The sequence below is a fragment of the Anguilla anguilla genome, chromosome 6 (assembly GCF_013347855.1).
Source record: "Anguilla anguilla isolate fAngAng1 chromosome 6, fAngAng1.pri, whole genome shotgun sequence".
In the NCBI taxonomy this organism is placed as follows: domain Eukaryota; kingdom Metazoa; phylum Chordata; class Actinopteri; order Anguilliformes; family Anguillidae; genus Anguilla; species Anguilla anguilla.
The window spans coordinates 323,771-338,962 of NC_049206.1; the positions used below are offsets into that span (position 1 = coordinate 323,771).

At 44.3% G+C, this 15,192-nt stretch overlaps 1 protein-coding gene across 2 annotated transcripts; it reads right to left on the reverse strand.

The window, feature by feature from the left end:
* Positions 1-619: 619 nt before the first annotated feature.
* On the reverse strand, positions 620-6,765 carry capsla (calcyphosine-like a). Of its 2 annotated transcripts, none has more exons than XM_035423069.1 (5): positions 6,363-6,765; positions 4,651-4,753; positions 4,213-4,390; positions 3,305-3,514; positions 620-1,238 (listed from the first exon to the last, which is right to left on the reverse strand). In XM_035423069.1, exons 2-5 carry the CDS (start codon positions 4,749-4,751, stop codon positions 1,137-1,139), a joined length of 591 nt encoding a protein of 196 aa, XP_035278960.1. In that variant the 5' UTR covers positions 4,752-4,753; positions 6,363-6,765; the 3' UTR covers positions 620-1,136. The 2 variants fall into 2 exon arrangements, with proteins under 2 accessions (XP_035278960.1, XP_035278959.1); XM_035423068.1 differs by lacking the exon at positions 6,363-6,765 and adding an exon at positions 5,393-5,478.
* Between the last annotated feature and the right edge of the window lie 8,427 nt (positions 6,766-15,192).

Consider the following 15,192-nt stretch of genomic DNA (forward strand, 5'->3'; position numbering starts at 1 on the left):
AATGTACTTACAGCACTATGGGGATCTGTGCTATTCTAATGTACTTACAGCACTATGGGATCTGTGCTATTCTAATGTACTTACAGCACTATGGGATCTGTGCTATTCTAATGTACTTACAGCTCTATGGGATCTGTGCTATTCTAATGTACTTACAGCACTATGGGATCTGTGCTATTCTAATATACTTACAGCACTATGGGATCTGTGCTATTCTAATGTATTTACAGCACTATGGGATCTGTGCTATTCTAATGTACTTACAGCTCTATGGGATCTGTGCTATTCTAATATACTTACAGCACTATGGGATCTGTGCTATTCTAATGTATTTACAGCACTATGGGATCTGTGCTATTCTAATGTACTTACAGCTCTATGGGATCTGTGCTATTCTAATATACTTACAGCACTATGGGAGGTATATCTGTGCTATCATAATTACAGTAGGAGTTATGTCCTTATGTAGTTACATTGAGAGTTATAACTCCCAATGCAGTTGAAGTGTATATCTGTGCTATTCTAATGCTATCCAGGTGTGTGGCTGTTATGACAGTGTTGTGGTGATGCTGATCAAAATGTTATCAGTCAGTTTAAATACCACATGGGACACCAAACCGGTTTTCTTCCAAAGCTTTATTTGCACTCTTTCAGCTTAGCAGGGAAGTGAGCAGATAGGAGAATAGGAGCGAACATAAAAATGCAGGACAGTCTACACCACACCAGGACAGTACACCACACACAGGACAGTCTACACCACACCAGGAGAGTACACCACACACAGGACAGTCTACACACACAGGACAGCCTACACCACACCAGGACAGTACACCACACACAGGACAGTCTACACCACACCAGGACAGTACACCACACACAGGACAGTCTACACCACACCAGGACAGTACACCACACACAGGACAGTCTACACCACACCAGGACAGTACACCACACACAGGACAGTCCATACCGCACACAGGACATGCCCAGGACATTTTGGAAATATAGAAAACGTGATATCAGGAATGAAGCTTGTTAATGTTATGAAAATTAACTGCTTTTGAGATTCTCTGGTCTGTCCCCAATGGAGCCAATCGGAGTGCGAGATATATGCACCTGACGAGGGTGGGTGTGGCCTACAGTTTCCATGCCTTGCGCACCATGGTGACGAAATACTCGTCGCTGTCGATGGATGCGCTGACGCCACTGTAGTAATTCACAAACTCCTCCAGCGTCACCTGCAGCCGGGCGACACACAATTAACCAATCAAGACACTGCGCTCTGCTGTGACCAATCAGGGAGCCAGTGACTGCACATGGCTGAGGCTCCTTCTGTGCTCTTGAAGTCTCGTCCTGCAGTCACACGCCACCTGATCCATTCTCCCAGATCTCATTTTCATTCATACATATTTGTGAAATTGGATTAAAAAGAAAAGAAAATCAGAAATATATTTTCTTGCACTTTTTCAAGATAAAGCAATAAGCATTTTATTTTTACATTTCAAGTGTTTCATCAGAAATGACTTCAGGTTGTAAAACACAGTTTCCTGTCCATCGGAATCATGAAAGGCATGTAAAATTTTTTTTTTTTTTTTAGATGTGTGTATATATATATATATATATATATATATATATAGTCCTGTGCATTTTTCTATTTTCCATTTAAACACGTTCATGAGAAATGTCTTCAAACACATTTCTATTACTTTATTGTTAAATTGACATGATTTCCTTTACATCTGATTTATGAAAAGACTTTTTTAAATGTAGCTTTTCCCCTCTTTTTGGACATAAAATAAGGTTTTATGTATGTTGATGTTTTTACGCTGAAATACATTTTTCCATAATCAATTTCTTAAGAAGCATTTCTATTAATTTATTTCTTGGTGGTTTAAAAATGAACATGATTTCCAATGCATCTGATAACTTCTTTTGGGGTAGTTTTTTCACTTTCTGGACGTACACATTGTCTGAAGTATTTTGCTATTTTTTGACTAACACATTTAGCATCACAATTTTTTTACAAATCATTTCTATTTATTTCACCATGGTGGTTCAATTAACCTGGCTTCCAATCCATTTGATATATAAAAGGACATTTTAAATTTTTTTGGAATTTTCTCAGTTTTTGCATGTGTTATGTTTGTCTTATGTGCTTTTTTGGTTATCCACTGAAACAAATTCATCATAAATTTATTTAAAAACATTTCTATTAATTTTTGTCCTATCTGATTCATAAAATGACATTTATCTTTACAATAAAAAAAAGACATTTCTATTCATTTATTTCATCATGGTTGTTAAATTAACCGGATTTCCTATCCATTTGATACATAAAAGAACATTTTGTAAATTTTCACATTTTTTCAGTTTTTGGAAATAGGTCTTATGCGTTTTCTTGGTTTTTCACTGAAATACACAAATTTCTAAAAACCCATTTTGATTCATTTGTTTCACTTGGTTTATTTACTTAACATGATTTCCTATTCATCTGAATAAAAAAAAAAAAGCATTTGTAAAATTGTCATTTTTTCCATTTTTGGATATAAGACTAGAACATTTAATTTATTTTCTGGTTTTCCACTGAAACACATTTTTCATCAGAAATTTCTGAAAACATTTCTATTCATTTACTTCATCATAGTTATTAAAATAACCCTATTTCCTATCCATTTTATTTAGATAATAACATTTTTGAAATTTTTCAATTTTTTCCATTTTTGGACATAAGAGTACCGTCTGTGCTTTTTGGTATTTCACTGAAATAAATTTTTCCCGTAGGCAGGCTTGGTCTGCAGTAGATGAGGCATCCATCTTGACACACAATTTAGAAACAGCGCAGACAAACATAAAAGTACTCAAGGTTCCAATCGTGACTAAAAACCACTAAAACTACAAGATAAAATAAATAGATAAATAAATAAGATAAATGTTGCTTCTATATCATCTGTGCAATGTTGCTACGACTTGTTCATCATTAGCATTATGGTTTATTGTTATTATCACAGTTCATTATTAGAATTGTGATTTATTCTTAGAATCATTGTTCATCATTATTAGTATCATGGTTTTTGTTGGCACCATAGTTCATCATTAGCATAATGGCTTATTGTTAGCATCACAGTTCAGTATTAGCATTTTGGCTTATTGTTAGCATCACAGTTCAGTATTAGCATTTTGGCTTATTGTTAGCATCACAGTTCAGTATTAGCATTTTGGCTTATTCTTAGCATCACAGTTCAGTAGTAGCATTTTGGTTTATTGTTAGCATCATAGTTCAGTATTAGCATTGTTGTTCTCATACCTTCCCATCCTTGTCATACGGGGAGTCGAAGCTGTCGAGGAAGGCGTGGAACACCTCCTCCTCGCTCCACTGGCCGCTGCGGAACTTGGGGTGCTGCGTCGCGTCGTACACGCCCTGCAGGTCCAGCACGGTCACCACGCCATCGCCGCTGCGGTCCAGCTTGCTGAACGCCGCCGTGATCACCGCCCGCCTGCTGCAGGACAGGGGGGGCTGCAAGGGTGGGGTAACAGCAAATATTGGTTCCCAACATGGGGCTGAACAGGCCCGACTGTGCCACCTAACCTGAATGTTCTGTAAACCCAGCGGCATCCCACGCTGATTGGTGAGAGTACAGACATCCACAGTACATCCATCCATCCAGTGAGAGTACAGACATCCACAGTACATCCATCCATCCAGTGAGAGTACTGACATCCACAGTACATCCATACATCCAGTGAGAGTACAGACATCCACAGTACATCCATCCATCCATCCATTTTCTAACAGCTTAGTCCAGGTCAGGGTTGCAGTGGCAACAGGGCAAGCAGAGCAGCCCAGAACACCCCTCTCCCCAGCAACTTCCACCAACTCATCCCGGTGGATCCCCAGGTGCTCCCAGGCCAGCCGGTGGATATAATCCCTCCAGCGTGTCCTAGGTCTGCCCCTGGGTCTCCTCCTCGGGGCCGCGCCCAGAACACCTCCAGAGGGAGGCGCCCAGGAGGCATCTTTATCAGATGCCCAAACCACCTCAACCGACTCCTCTCAATGCAAAGGAGCGGCGGTTCTACTCTGAGGTCCTCTCGGACAGCCGAGCTGCTCACGCTACCTGCCACCCAGCGGAGGAACCCCATTTCAGCCGCTTGTAATGGCGGTCTCTCTCTCACGTCCCGCCCGCCTCAAACCCACGCCCTGCCCGCCAGGCTCACCCGCAGGGCCTCCAGGAACTCGCTGAAGTCGACGGTCCCGCCCCCGTCCTTGTCCAGGGTGCTGAGGATGTGCTGGGCCTCGTCTCGGCTGACGGACATGCCGTAGGCCTCCAGCCCCCGCAGCAGCTCCTGCAGATCCAGCGACTTGCTGCGGTCCTCATCCATAATGCGGAACGTCCTGCGGGAAAAACCGGAACGCTGGAACTGGGGTCTGCCACTGCAGAGTGACTATTTACGACCTAACCACTGATTTACAAAATGAATTAACTTTATTCGTAAGTTTTCTTTTTGTTACTATTATTTATCATTTTTTATATCTGTGTATCAAGTCTGAAATGTTCGGTCACAACCACAATCATAAGTCCGCTGCACCTATACAAAATCTATCAGTTCTGTCATTTTCCTCTACAGCATCGCCCCCTGTTGGCGGAAACTTGCCTTGACAGGCCCTTTATCCCGGCGGCTCCTCGCTCCAGACACTTCAGCCGCAGCTTCTCAATCGTGCTACAGGGATGGGCATCGCGCGGCGTTCCGGCCATTTCTACAATCGATCACACAGAAACCAAAACAAACCTTTATTAACCATTGTGTAAATTGCTCTTTATTCTTATAACTTTACTTTTCTAGTATTTTGTGAGAGTGTAAGGCAGGAGTAGGCTAGGCTGCCCTGGGATTAGATCGTCAAAGAGGTCTCTAGTTTGTGTCCCATAAGCGGCTGGTTGAAATAAGCGGCAGTTTAAAATATAAAACAACCCATTCTCACTCCGTGAAGCGCACATAGCATATAGCCTAATCCGAAGTAAAAGGCTGTTCTGTTTAAAAGCTTTGTGTGGCCTGTATTTGTGTGGAAAGGAGTGGTGGGTAATTTGTTGTAACTAAGGTAAACGATTCTGAAGAGCAGAGTGCGTTCGAAAAATAAATATTTCCTGAAACGTATCTAGGCTATATAACGACACACACAGGCCGACGAAATGAGTCATTATCAAACAGTTCGAGGGTTATGTTTCAACTTTAAATCCGCAGTTGCTCAGGGCAAATCGCTTTGAAATGTATGTTACTTGTACAGTGTTTATACACGCGAAATATTATTGAGCAGAAACAAAACATCATGCTGTTTTAAACAGAGAGAAGTCAATTTTTACAAAAACACGCAACTTGCAGAACATATCTGACGACTTACCTCTTTCCTACAGTTTTGGGTTCTCTTTCCTGTGGGTAATCGAGCGTGACACGCCTATTGTAGCATCTCCGTCGCCTATGGCAACACTAACAAAACGGGAGTTTTCTCTCGTGAATTCCAGCTCGAGCAGTTTACTCTAATGGAGCGCAATTACAGAGCCTAATTCCCACTGTTCCTTGTTGCTCGATCTGCCTCCATCAGCGAAGTTCAGAATACTTTATTCATGTTCCAGAGTATGAAGTATGGAACTGCATAATTGTTTCACAAAACACCTGTTTTCAACAAAGTTCATGTCCTATTTTCATTTACACAATATGTATTTGCAAGAAGTATGCCTATTGCAAATACATTACTAAATGCTGAGAATGAAGGTAATGATTTCTTTATTCAATACATTTTAATAATGTAATTTCTGCAAGCCATTGTGGTTCTCACATGTGAGTTGGGAAATAAAATGAGCACTTTTATAATTGTAAAAATATTTCTTGTAAAAAAACAGTTGGTGCTATTATTCACAAAGGAGTGCAGTAAAGTCATGCAGGCCTATACATGCACACAGATTATTCACAAATCCAGTGGAGCAATTTGGGCGTGCATTTAGCATCCGTCACCTAAAGAGGCCTGTTAGTGCGGACAAAGGCTTCCCTGTGGTCCGATACTTCCACCTCTGTACCTGCTGCTCAGGTAAGAGCTGTGTATGAGGCCGGGTGACCTGCTGTGCTAAACAGGGCTCATTGGGCCCTTCCTCACCCGAGAGGCCCAACACTAACCCTAATTTGACCCCTAAAATTTAATTGAAACCATTGGTACTATTGAAAACATCTGATTACTCATTTAAAATTGATGAAAAACAAAGTCAAGATCATGAATTCAATAATATAAATGGTACACATGCTACTAGAGAAAATGTCCTAACCTTTCTTTAATCTGTTGAACACAACCGTAAACTTGCTTTAATAGTCAGACTTACTGTTCAGTGTAGGCCTGTGTGGTGAGATGATCCTGAAAGTGCTGGATGAGCAGGCCTGTGTGGTGAGATGATCCTGAGAGTGCTGGATGAGCAGGCCTGTGTGGTGAGATGATCCTGAGAGTGCTGGATGAGCAGGCCTGTGTGGTGAGATGATCCTGAGAGTGCTGGATGAGCAGGCCTGTGTGGTGAGATGATCCTGAGAGTGCTGGATGAGCAGGCCTGTGTGGTGAGATGATCCTGAGAGTGCTGGATGAGCAGGCCTGTGTGGTGAGATGATCCTGAGAGTGGACGAGCAGCTTTGTGTCACTCTGTTTGTGTGGCCTGTGAACCTGCCCCTGCCCCCTGGGCCCCAAAGTCAACAGCTGAAGGTAGCCTTGGGGAAAAGGTGTTGCCATGGAGATCAGTTACCTGAGTAGAGAAAGCAAACACAGGTAATAAGTGACTCTTGTGATTATAGGTTTGAAAACAGAAAGGAGACTGCCAACATGAATACCTGTAGTCTCTCTACACATTCATTGGTTTACTATCCATCTCCACAGCCTACGCTAACCCTCTGATTGGTTATTTGGTTCTGGGGATGAGGTTTAATTGGATGAAGGTTTTCTGAGCACACACTGAGAGGGCTTTAGAACACTGAACACTATTATGCTTGATACCATTTTCCTTCTAATGACAGCTGATGTGAGCAAACTTGGCTGTAAATCTGAGCACATGTCAGGTGTGGCAGGCAGATTTACATTTATAGCTACATTTATCCAGCATACCTGCCTTGGCAACAGAGAGGTGGATAGTCTGCAAACTCTGTGAACAGAAATACTCCTGTAGGCCTTGGCTGTGATTTGCTTGCTTTCATGTGGAAACGGGTCTTCTGTCATTTTTTTGCTCAAAGGGAACCAGCTTTTCTGTACACCTGTCAAACGAAGAAGCAGCCTTTGCTTCTCTAGACCAGGCGAGTGTCAGCTTATGTCCAGGATACTGAAAAATAATAAAGACTTTCAAATCAATCATCTCTGTTTGAAGAAGAGGTTGGTGCAGGTATGGATTTCCAAAATAGTCACAGAGTCAAAAGGTCTTCATATATTTGTTAACACTGTGAAATTTTTATAAAGCAAAAATAAAAAAATAAATTTAAAATGGTTTGTTTAACTAAAATATATGTCTCTTTTGGCCCGAGTGAGCAGCGGTGTGCTCTGCAGAATGAGACTCTTTGAGCTGTTCTACTGCTGATGCGCTGTAATAAACTCTCTCAGTTGCGCAATTCAGGTTCACCCTGTGTCATATCACGGTAACCGTGGTAACAGATGTTAGCTGCAGCTGGGAGCCCGATGTGAAGGGCTACAGTTTTGCAACAAAAACAAACAAAAATGGAAGGCATTTCACAGGCTGGTTTGGGCGTTCCTGAGAGATGTTTCTCATATATAGTAATATATAAAGCATATGGCACATACAGTATATATACAGGGCAGTGCGTAAGTATTTGGACAGTGACAAAACTTTAGTTCAGCCGGCAGCCGTACCACCACGCACTCTGCTCCTGCCGACTGGCTGAAGCTAAGCAAGTGTGGGCTTGGTTAGTACTTGGATGGGAGACCACCAGGGAATACTGAGTTGCTGCTGGAAGTGGTGTTGGTGGGCCAGCAGGGGGCAATCTTCCCTCTGGTCAAATAAACCCCAATACCCCAGTGCAGTGACGGGGACGCTGTGCTGTAGGAGATGCCGTCTTTCGAATGAGACGTTAAACCGAGGTCCTGACTCACTGTGGTCATTAAAGATCCCATGACACTATTCGCAAAGAGTAGGGGGTTCCCCGGTGTCCTGGCTAAATCCCAGATCTGGCTCTTGCAAAAACTTGCCACCTAATCATCCCTGATTTAATTGGCTAAAAAATGTTCTCTCCCTCCAGTGGAGCTGCTCAGTGGCCAACAGTAGAGGATTGTGGTTGTACTGGGCAGCTCCCAGGTGTGAATGTGTATGAGTGTGAAGCAGGGCGTTCCTGCAAAAGAGCATCCATGCTCAGTGAACCTACCCTGGGTAAATAAAGGTTAAATAAATAAAAAAATTTTAAAAATGTTTCAGGCCTGTACTCCAGCACATTGGATTTGAAATGAAAAAATGAACATGAGGTTTAAGTGCAGACAGTAACATTAAAAATTTTTATTTGAGGGTATTTACATTCATATCGATTCATTCATGCAGGAATTACAGAACTTTTTAAACAGTCCTCCATTTCAAGGGAGCAGAAGTAATTGGACAATTGGCTGCCCAGCTGTCTGCTGACCAGCTGTGTATCTTTGCATTATTAGTTAGTGCACAATAAAAGCTAACTAAAGGTTTAGAGTTGATTAATTGGTTAGCACACACAGTGAGAGTTAGCACAGTGAGTTAGCACAGACTGTGAGCGTAAGCACAGTGACAGTTAGCACAGACCGTGAGTTAGCACAGTGAGTAGCACAGTGAATTAGCACAGACAGTGAGTAGCACAGTGAGTTAGCACAGTGAGAGATAGCAAAGTGAGCGTCTGACCTGCCCCCTGAATGCCAGCAGTTAGAAAACGTTCAGGCTATGCCGTTGCTTTCCCAGAACAAAACTACTTGCATTGGGGTAGTCCTGGAATGTCAGTGCCTTTCTTTGGAAATGGGATCTATTTTCCCCTCTCAGTAGGGATTTGAGGATCCTGGAGCACGTTCCCCGCCTCTGCTGCTGCTATGTGGAAGAGAAAGCCAGAGTTTTACACTGCATAGCAACCGTTTCTAAGCTCCACACAGCTCCACTCGCCCTCTGGGCAGGCAGCACAGTTTATCTGAATCATCCTCACTCTATTCTGCAGTTTCTGTTTGTTTGCTTTTGCTTTAACTTGTTAAACATTCACCAGGCAAGCCACTAAGCCAGGCCAATTAAAAAAATAGACCAAATTATTCACTGAAATAACTTATTCATTAAAAATAAAAAATTTAGGGGTGTTTTTTTTCTCAAGACTGCGGGACAGCTGGGGTCTGTGGATGGGAAGTCTGTATTTTGGGGTGGTGGGATGGAACACCTGTTCACACGTTTGTGTCACGGACGGTGGGTCGGAATGTTCGCAGGGAAGAGCGCACAGGGGATGTAATAGAGGAAGAGCGCACAGGGGATGTAATAGAGGAGGAGCGCACAGGGGATGTAATAGAGGAGGAGCGCACAGGGGATGTAATAGAGGAAGAGTGCACAGGGGATGTAATAGAGGAGGAGCGCACAGGGGATGTAATAGAGGAAGAGTGCACAGGGGATGTAATAGAGGAGGAGCGCACAGGGGATGTAATAGAGGAAGAGCGCACAGGGGATGTAATAGAGGAAGAGCGCACAGGGGATGTAATAGAGGAAGAGCGCACAGGGGATGTAATAGAGGAAGAGCGCACAGGGGATGTAATAGAGGAAGAACGCACAGGGGATGTAATAGAGGAAGAGTGCACAGGGGATGTAATAGAGGAAGAGCACACAGGGGATGTAATAGAGGAAGAGCGCACAGGGGATGTAATAGAGGAAGAGCGCACAGGGGATGTAATAGAGGAGGAGCGCACAGGGGATGTAATAGAGGAGGAGCGCACAGGGGATGTAATAGAGGAAGAGCGCACAGGGGATGTAATAGAGGAAGAGCGCACAGGGGATGTAATAGAGGAAGAGCGCACAGGGGATGTAATAGAGGAAGAGCGCACAGGGGATGTAATAGAGGAGGAGCGCACAGGGGATGTAATAGAGGAAGAGCGCACAGGGGATGTAATAGAGGAAGAGCGCACAGGGGATGTAATAGAGGAGGAGCGCACAGGGGATGTAATAGAGGAAGAGCGCACAGGGGATGTAATAGAGGAGGAGCGCACAGGGGATGTAATAGAGGAGGAGCGCACAGGGGATGTAATAGAGGAAGAGCGCACAGGGGATGTAATAGAGGAAGAACGCACAGGGGATGTAATAGAGGAAGAGCGCACAGGGGATGTAATAGAGGAGGAGCGCACAGGGGATGTAATAGAGGAAGAGCGCACAGGGGATGTAATAGAGGAGGAGCGCACAGGGGATGTAATAGAGGAAGAGCGCACAGGGGATGTAATAGAGGAAGAGCGCACATGTAACAGAGAGCCAATCCGTTAGTCCAGCAGGATGAGTCACCCCCTCGCCCGCTGGCCCCTGACCCCTGACGTCATTCTGCGGGGGGGTTACCTGAGCCCCACAGCTGGTCCTCTTCTTTCAGGGAGGCAGAGAGACCACCCACTGATCAAAGGAAACCACCCAGATGTACCACTTCTGAGACCCTGTGGGGTACGTACCTGCAGTGTTCCCCTGACCGTGTGGGGTTAGGGTTAGGGTTCCTCCTTATGAGCGCAGTGCCTCAGGCTGAGCAGGCAGCTATTTAAATGATGTGTGGTTATCAGGAGCGTTCCAGTGAAGTCGCGCGGTGCAGATCACATGCTGGGTGCCGTACAAACAGGTGCTGCCCCTGCATGTTCTATCACGCAAGAACAAAAAGATGCACTGACTCATGGCTGAATAATTTAGCTTGTCTGCAGGGGATGTGGAGGTGATGTTTGAGTTCCTGCTGCAGGTACTGACATGACACAGTTGTAAAAGTGAGTTCCTGCATCCCTGTTCACTTCCAGTCAGAGTACAGCTGGATTCAGGCCCTGTGGAGCCACCTTTAATGCCGTCATAATAATCATCATATAGCACATTATTACTGCTACCTCCGGAATTTTTATGTGTGAAGTTGTTGTCACTTGCTTTGGTAAAACCAATGTCACACCAATAAACTGCGTTGTGTGTGTATGTGTGTGTGTGTGTGTGTATGACAGTATGACAGACAGGGAGGAAAGAGACAGAGAGAGGAGGGGGAGGGAGAGGGGAGGGAGAGAAAGAGTGAGAGAGGGAGTGAGAGAGAGAGAGAGAGAGGGAGAGGGCAGAGATAAGGGCAGGTAGATTGCTGAGGTTGTACCCATGAGCGAGGTACTTAACGTGAATCGCTTCAGTACATATCCAGCTGTGTAAATGGATGCTGTGTAAAACAAAAAAATGTGTTTCTTTGGATGAGAGGGCCTGTTAAATGCCAGAGATTTACTGCAATGTAGTGTAATGTAGTGTTAAATGGCAGTAATGTACAGTAATGTACTGTAATGTAGTGTTAAATGGCAGTAATGTACAGTAATGTACTGTAATGTAGTGTTAAATGGCAGTAATGTACAGTAATGTACTGTAATGTAGTGTTAAATGGCAGTAATGTACAGTAATGTACTGTAATGTAGTGGTAAATGGCAGTAATGTACAGTAATGTACTGTAATGTAGTGTTAAATGGCAGTAATGTACTGTAATGTAGTGTTAAATGGCAGTAATGTACTGTAATGTAGTGTTAAATGGCAGTAATGTACTGTAATGTAGTGCTAAATGTACAGTAATGTATTGTAATGTAATGTTAAATGGCAGTAATGTACAGTAATGTACTGTAATGTAGTGTTAAATGGCAGTAATGTACTGTAATGTAGTGTTAAATGGCAGTAATGTACTGTAATGTAGTGCTAAATGGCAGTAATGCACTGTAATGTAGTGTTAAATGGCAGTAATGTACTGTAATGTAGTGCTAAATGGCAGTAATGTACTGTAATGTAGTGTTAAATGGCCATGTAGTGCCATCCCAAGAGACCCGTAGCATTAGTGCTGGTCTTTGCTAAACCTTTCTGTGTGCACTTCTGAAAGTCCGTCTAAACAAGAGCGTCGGGAAAATGCATAATTGTAAATGTAGCGTGTCTCATAAACTACAGCAAGTGTTCAGTAAATAAAGGATCGTCTTCCACAGAGGCTGGGTACATGAACCCGCAGGCTACACTTTCCAGTAAACACAGACCTTCCACAGGATGTGAGCACCAGCGATGCCTGGACTGATGGCGAAGATGCAGAGATGAAGATTAGATAACGGAAAAGTGGGGGAAAACTCACTTTATTTGTGAGGGAGAGAGAGAAAGAAAAGAGAGAAAGAGAGAGAAACCAAAAGAATATCCATTTTATTTATTCATTTATTTTGTTTTTATTTCTTAATTATTATTCATATTATTATAAATATAATAATTATTCATAATATTATTGAAAATTACATAATTGTAGTATTAATAGTTTATAATAATATTATTATTGTTACTGCTGATAGTGTTGTTGTTATTGCCCTTACCAGTTAGGTATAGCAATTACTCTAATTAATCTGCATTCGTGTTCTCATGAATTTACTCTTATACAATATTTACAAGTGAATTTCATGCCAAAACAGCATTTTGAATTTGAATTAGAGAGACAGAGAGAGAGAGAGAGGGAGACAGGGAGAGAGAGTAGAGGGAGGGAGAGGGGGAGAGAGAGAAAGAGAGAGGAGAGAGAGAGGGAGAGGGAGAGAAAGAGAGGGAGAAGGAGAAAGGGGGAAAGAGAGAAGGAGAGGGAGACAGGGAGAGAGAAAGAGATAGAAGGAGAGCGAAAGAGGGAGAGGGCAGGGATGTTGTCATAAGAGACAGGATGAAGAGTTGCAGAAGCATGCATGGCTATGTATCATAAGAGAGACGGCCATATATGGTCTGATATCATGCTGCACTGTATTGGAGCTTAATTGTAGTCATTCTGATTGTTTTACTGGAAGTGAGCTGCTGTGTTGTGCCGATCCCAGACGGTGCCCCGGTCCTGTGCTCTCTCTTTAAGGCTTCAGGGCCAGACCCCCGGTCCTGTGCTCTCTCTTTAAGGCTTCAGGGCCAGACCGGTCCTGTGCTCTCTCTTTAAGGCTTCAGGGCCAGACCCCCGGTCCTGTGCTCTCTCTTTAAGGCTTCAGGGCCAGACCCCCGGTCCTGTGCTCTCTCTTTAAGGCTTCAGGGCCAGGCCCCCGGTCCTGTGCTCTCTCTTTAAGGCTTCAGGGCCAGACCCCCGGTCCTGTGCTCTCTCTTTAAGGCTTCAGGGCCAGGCCCCCGGTCCTGTGCTCTCTCTTTAAGGCTTCAGGGCCAGGCCCCTGGTCCTGTGCTCTCTCTTTAAGGCTTCAGGGCCAGACCGGTCCTGTGCTCCCTCTTTAAGGCTTCAGGGCCAGACCGGTCCTGTGCTCTCTCTTTAAGGCTTCAGGGCCAGGCCCCCGGTCCTGTGCTCTCTCTTTAAGGCTTCAGGGCCAGACCCCCGGTCCTGTGCTCTCTCTTTAAGGCTTCAGGGCCAGACCCCCGGTCCTGTGCTCTCTCTTTAAGGCTTCAGGGCCAGACCCCCGGTCCTGTACTCTCTCTTTAAGGCTTCAGGGCCAGACCGGTCCTGTGCTCTCTCTTTAAGGCTTCAGGGCCAGACCCCCGGTCCTGTGCTCTCTCTTTAAGGCTACAGGGCCAGACCCCCGGTCCTGTGCTCTCTCTTTAAGGCTTCAGGGCCAGACCCCCGGTCCTGTGCTCTCTCTTTAAGGCTTCAGGGCCAGACCCCCAGTCCTGTGCTCTCTCTTTAAGGCTTCAGGGCCAGACCGGTCCTGTGCTCTCTCTTTAAGGCTTCAGGGCCAGACCGGTCCTGTGCTCTCTCTTTAAGGCTTCAGGGCCAGACCCCCGGGCCTGTGCTCTCTCTTTAAGGCTTCAAGGCCAGGCCTCTAGGCATGCTCTTCCAGGTACAGGCCTTTGTTCCTAAGCTTGTCTTGTATTTATAGCACCCCCACAGTCCTTTTTAAACTCATCGACTCACCTGCATTTCACTACTAACTACACACAAATATATATGCTAGTCCTTTTTTGTGTCTCAGTAGTGTTGGGGTGTCAACAGTGTCGGGGGTGTCAGTGTTGGGGTGTCAGTAGTGTTGGGGTGGCTGTGGGGGGGTGTCAGACTGGCCACACCCTCTATAGGTGTTGGTGTGTCTGCAGGTGCTAGGTCTAATCCTGATCAATAGACACAAGGTATCACACTGCTGAGCTACTGTATGATGTTATTCATAAATGTTTTAAGATCATCTGTTCTATAGTCTGTCAACCCTTTAAAATCTGTGTTTTATGTCTTTCTGGAAATAAGTGTTTCTGGAATTCTCCACATGTTGCTCATATCCGTTAGATCTAAGATTCTAGGAAATGCTTTTCACACCCTCGGCAGTGGCGAACAAGGGCTATGACAACATTCTTATTCACAGGTGAAACCCAGGTGACTTTTCAAACACACCCCTCCACTCTAGACGCCCCAGCGCCTGAGACCTATAATTCAGACCCAAGATGCAGTTAAATGGCACGCAACAAGTGTTGGTCATCACCAAATTCACTGAACTGTATTTGCGAAACAAACATTTTCTGAAGTAAAACTGTGAATCAACATTGAGGGCCATTTGTATACTGGATCAGGCCAGTGTGACAGACGCAGGGATACTAGCTAAAACATGTTGTTCCCCTCTGTATTTGACTGTAGTAATTCTCAGAAGGTTTGGGTACATTCCTAAACGAGGTCTACAGTCCCCCACGGCTATCATACCTGCTTTCACACAGAAACAACACGTTACACACGTACTTACATCAGCCTCCTTCCAGCGGGACCTACTTGCGTAATCACTTGCGTCAGGGCGAGATTAGGTAGGCCTAACCTCTGCACCTGCAACCAGACATTCATCATTATAGACTGAGGTCTTCTGACCGGAAACACAAACCATCCGGATTAACTCCACAAGCTCCCTGGTGTTCCACAATCGCTGTCTGTAAATACCGTAAGGACCTAAGCATTTGATTCGTCGAAAGTTGAAAGGGGTCTTCTTGACTCTTAAATGCATTTGTTCATTTACAGGTTTCTCTGGATGTCTGAGAGAGATTTGACCGGCTCAATAAGTAACAACAACAGTAAGCCAAAGATATA

Coding starts and splice junctions, on each gene's coding strand:
- capsla (XM_035423069.1), bottom strand. CDS start 4,751: ATGGCCGGAACGCCGCGCGATGCCCATCCCTGTAGCACGATTGAGAAG. Junction 3,515..4,212: donor AGTTCCTGGAGGCCCTGCGG/GTGAGCCTGGCG, acceptor CCACCCTTGCAG/CCCCCCCTGTCCTGCAGCAG. Junction 1,239..3,304: donor CGTATGACAAGGATGGGAAG/GTATGAGAACAA, acceptor GCCCGGCTGCAG/GTGACGCTGGAGGAGTTTGT.